Consider the following 4,554-nt stretch of genomic DNA (forward strand, 5'->3'; position numbering starts at 1 on the left):
ATTTAATGTGTCAGCATGGAGCAACCAGCATGTAAATATGTCTCGTTAATTTCCATCAACCATCAACACATAGAGGAGGCGATACTTCACCTCAAGTAGCAAGCTGTTTTCCCTTATTGTAGTTTCTTTTTTCTGAGCCACAGGGCACAAGGCCCTCGTTCCATTGCATTGTGCATGAAACATCATACAGTGTACAGCACCTTACTACAAAATTAAACACTGCTGATGCAGAACCTGAAATTAATTCTATGATTCTATCCAAAACATTCAACAACCACAGAGGTATAAGCATGACCGCCCTGTAGGATTTATTACGCTCTATTTTATTCGTCCGGTCATCATGCCATAAATGAGCATTCGTACAAGGCACAGACACGCAAACTGGAGTCGTCCATTGATGGGCTTAGTTACGTGGACACCAAAAGGGACCCAACAAAATCAACTGGAGAGAGAGGTACATTACAGATTACACACAGATGTTCATGATGAAATAGCGAAAAATACATTGGTAGCGTTGCTTAATGATGCAGATGTTTCTCCCTGGTTCCCTCCATCTTCGCGGCTAAAGCAGAGTATCATCACAGTTGGAGGACAAATTTGGCCACAAGCACGTTCCCAACCTCAAACCCGCTCACGAAATCATGCCTTCTAAATATCTACATGCTGGACATGCTTAAGATCGATGGAGAAAAACACTGCATCAAGAGAACCTTTTCTTTTCTCATTCAAGAGATAACGACCGATGCGATCTTAGCATACCTTGTATTTCCTAGCTTGAAATAAAATTAGTGAAGGAGAGATGAGGAGTGCACGTCTAGTAGTAGGAACAAACAGAAAGCTGCAACAGTTTTTCTCCTCTTATATAATTTATTTATTATTAACTTAAAACACAAAGAAAATCGGAAAAAGGAAAAGAAGAAACCTAGCCAGGAAAACACAAAGCGGCAGCAGTTTTTCTCTTATTATAGAATTTATTTATTCGGAAAATAAGAAGCCTAGCCAGGAAGAAAATAGGAAAACCGGAACAGGGAATATAAAGATGCTTTGCCAGGATTCGAACCCATGACCGGTGGATAGCTAAAACAGCTAACCATCCACGCTAGCGGTGTCTTGTCTCGTGTGTCACGGTGGTGTACATATCTTGGCCTGCATGATGGTGTCTGAGTTCTGACCTTATACTCCATCGAGGCTTGTATGACCTAGAAACACCAATCAAAATGTCACCCCCACCCCTCCACACCCCAAAAAAGGCCAATATAAATGGCGCCATATCCCCGAGGGCTAGAACTGTAAAATGAGTGTTTGGAGGGGCCAGCATGGTAATAAAGTCTAAATGAACGTCATTTAGAAAGAAAAACAATTCTCCTTTTCACACTTTGACCTGTCGAAGCATGAATATTTCTGCTGGATGGAGGGTTATCTGGAAATTGTCTGTGATGCTTTTCCAAGGAAGTTGCTACTGAAACGTATAAATGTGGAAGTGTGTGCTATGATTGTCCACATTGCCCCTGTCTTTCACTTTCTATCTCTGGCAGCGATTTTTTTTTTCCGTTACCTCGTATCTACTCTCCTTTACCATGAATATAGATAGCAGATTTTTTCCAGAAAGGACTCTAACCTCTAAATTCTTTTCCTCTCTTTACTGGAACTGTCGTCAAAACAAATGAATTTTAGTATTTGTAGAATTATTTACATCATGAATTTGGTTTAAGAATACGAGGGGATACTCTGAGGAGTTTACATTACTTTGATACGGAGGTAATACTAGATAGAGCATTCAGTAGTAGCAAAAAGAAGGTTGAGCATTCAGGTAGATATAAAATGTCTGTGCAAAGAAATCAGCATTTCTCTTCAATGCTGGATTCTTCAAGGAGTTATGGCAGGCTGTGATCTTTACTCCGTCATACTAATGATTGGTTATAGAAACAGCTCCTTTTGCCCAGATTTCAGTGAAGTCCTCAAATTGGTCATCATAATGAATTTGTACCAATGTCCATCAGATTATGATCAGACTGATCTGGTCTGTTTTTCACAATCGTGTTTCTTCACAGTATACCAATCGAAAACAAAGGAGGTTCAAAGATTTAGAAGTCACTCCTTCTGTTTCCAGCCATGTTTATTTTAGATGTTAGGCTAAAAGTCCTAACAAAGTAACCATGATAACTGATATAGCATCCTTTGGGGAAGAAGTTCCATTATGACTTTGATCATTAGCATGCTACGTTAGAGGTTGAAATTAAAGATCTCTGATGTATATATTGCGTTTTGTGTGTATGACGCAGGATGAATTGAATGAGCTTGAAACCATGGAACCTGCATCTGCGGCATGCCGGGAGTAAGTAATTTCAAGTATATCGCATATGTTTCCCCGCATTCTTGCATTCCAGTTTGTGATTGTTTTTCCTCTTGAGTAAGCCAGGGTGATCACAAGTACTGAAGGAAAGCCTGACCCGCTTCTTCCAATGTAAGTGCCACCACATCTTATTCTTGCTAGTACCTCGCCCTAGGAAATCTGACCGTATGAGCACACCCCCAAAGTGTAACACCGTCACATTTTTGCAGCACAAGTAGCCCGGAGAACTCTTCCTGGGACAGGTGGTTCCAGCGCGTGCGAAGCTCCCGCAGCAACAAATGGTGGCAATCCAAAGGCTCCGATTTTGCCTAGCTTTCGCCGAAGCTGAGACAAGCTGTGTGCAGATTGAATCTCCCCTGATCCGTATGGTCCATCCATGGATGGCTTGGCAACAGAATACAACCCAGTTTTTCCTGAGAATTGTTGTGTATGTAATCCCTAACAAAAACATGAATGTATCCCCATTAGTCCTGATTGCTGTTCAGAAAATAGTCCTGTAATTCATCTAGCCATGTTCGATTCTTATGGTCTTGGAGCAAAATGGTCCTGTACTTTTGGGCAAGTTTGTTGACCTTTGAGCAAAATTTCTCATGTGCATCTAATTTTGTTGAAATTTGTTGAAGCACCGCATTTCGTGTGATTTGGCTACTTCTCTTTATACTGGAAGTATATGCTTTTGATGAATAATAATATCTCAAAACATGGTTGTGCAAAATATGCGGTCCACGATCTCACACTGTCATGTGGGGACCGCATGTTTTTCTTTTGGAAGAAGAGGGCCCAGCCCCGATTCCATTGCATAGCAAAGAAATCACAGTAGTACATCGAAGAAACTACAGGTCCAAAACAGACTCCAGCAAGCAAGAAGCAGAAAAGTAAAGATCGCGACTAGCTACCTAGCTATTACAAGGGAAACAGCCTCAGGCTCAAATACTAGCTAGGCAAAGACTAGCCACCTCCTCTGCTAAGATAGACAACAGAACCTAAACACTAAAACAAGAGAACTGCCACAACTCCTCAGCCTGGATCTGGCCACATCAGCGGTAACGGTGCTTTGATCAGAATCTTCAGCTCCCGCACCATGTCCTGGACTTGTAACAGGGTCTGCAGCCAGCGGTTCCCATCGAGCAGCGTATGAGGCAGTCTTGCGCCAGAGTACTTGTATATTAGTCCATTTGGCGCGGTTAAATACAAAATCATTCCTGGTATTCCAGATGGCCCAAAGGCCGGCTGCATGCAAAATATTAATAGCATCCATTTTGTTTTCCTCTAGACCAGCAATCTGCAAAGGATAACATATCGGATGTCCCTCTATATCTAGTAATACTAGATATATTCTTTCAGAATTCAATCGCAATGTCACAGCCAAAAAATAAGTGATGGCAAGATTAATTATTCGAACAAAAAGGGCAAGTGGTGTCAGGGACATTTTGCCTTTTGCCCAAGTTGTCTCTGGTCAGAATCTTGTTATTGACCACAACCAAAGAAAAATATGAATCCTGGCAGGGATCTTAATTTTCCACACTGCAGGAGTGTTATTAGGCAACACACCCCTAAAATTAACTATATTATATAAAGATTTAACAGAATAAACCCCACTGGAATTAAGGTTCCAGACTAAGGAGTCTTCTGTCTCAGAAAAAGTAATGGATTTAGCAATCTCCAAGAGTTCAAACCAAAGAGAAAGAAGCTCGTTGGAGAAACATCTCCTAAAAGTGACTTTGAGGTTAGAGCCATCCCACACTTTATCTAAGGCGCAATCGTATTCATTGGCAAGTTTGTATAAGTCCCAATAGAGAGTAGCTAGTGGGGCCGATCCAAACCAATGATCCTCACAAAATCTAACTTTCTTGCCATTACCAATGCTCCAGGAATATCCAAACTTAGTAGCTTGGGCAGCCCAAAGAACACCCTTCCAAAAGGGTGAGGCACCTAGAGAGGGACAAGTAAAAATGTTGGGGGACTAGGTGTTGTACTTAGCATCTATAATACTTTTCCAGATCTTCCCCTCATCTTTATTATATCTACTGACCCAAGAAGCTAGCAGACATAAATTCATATCAGAGAGGTCAGTGATCCCCAGGCCTGCATAGGCTTTCTTCATAGATAAAGTCTCCCAGCTAGCTAGATGATATTTATGATGTCCTTCATAATCATCCCAAAAGCAATGAGCTAGCTGAGAGTTGATGAGCTTAATAGCA

The 4,554-nt window shown here is 41.3% G+C and overlaps 1 protein-coding gene across 2 annotated transcripts in view; it reads left to right on the forward strand.

The window, feature by feature from the left end:
* Nucleotides 1-2,980, forward strand: part of LOC119323787 (guanine nucleotide-binding protein subunit gamma 2-like) — a 5,828-nt gene extending 2,848 nt beyond the window's left edge. The window contains exons 2-4 of one of the 2 annotated variants that reach the window (XM_037597497.1): nt 2,283-2,335; nt 2,420-2,464; nt 2,539-2,980. In XM_037597497.1, the coding sequence (XP_037453394.1) occupies nt 2,283-2,335; nt 2,420-2,464; nt 2,539-2,665 (225 nt within the window). In that variant the 3' untranslated portion in view covers nt 2,666-2,980. The remainder of the gene's footprint in view (nt 1-2,282; nt 2,336-2,419; nt 2,465-2,538) is intronic. The other variant, XM_037597498.1, reaches the window with a different exon arrangement.
* The last annotated feature ends 1,574 nt before the right edge of the window (nt 2,981-4,554 follow it).

The sequence above is a fragment of the Triticum dicoccoides genome, chromosome 6B (assembly GCF_002162155.2).
Source record: "Triticum dicoccoides isolate Atlit2015 ecotype Zavitan chromosome 6B, WEW_v2.0, whole genome shotgun sequence".
NCBI lineage: Eukaryota > Viridiplantae > Streptophyta > Magnoliopsida > Poales > Poaceae > Triticum > Triticum dicoccoides.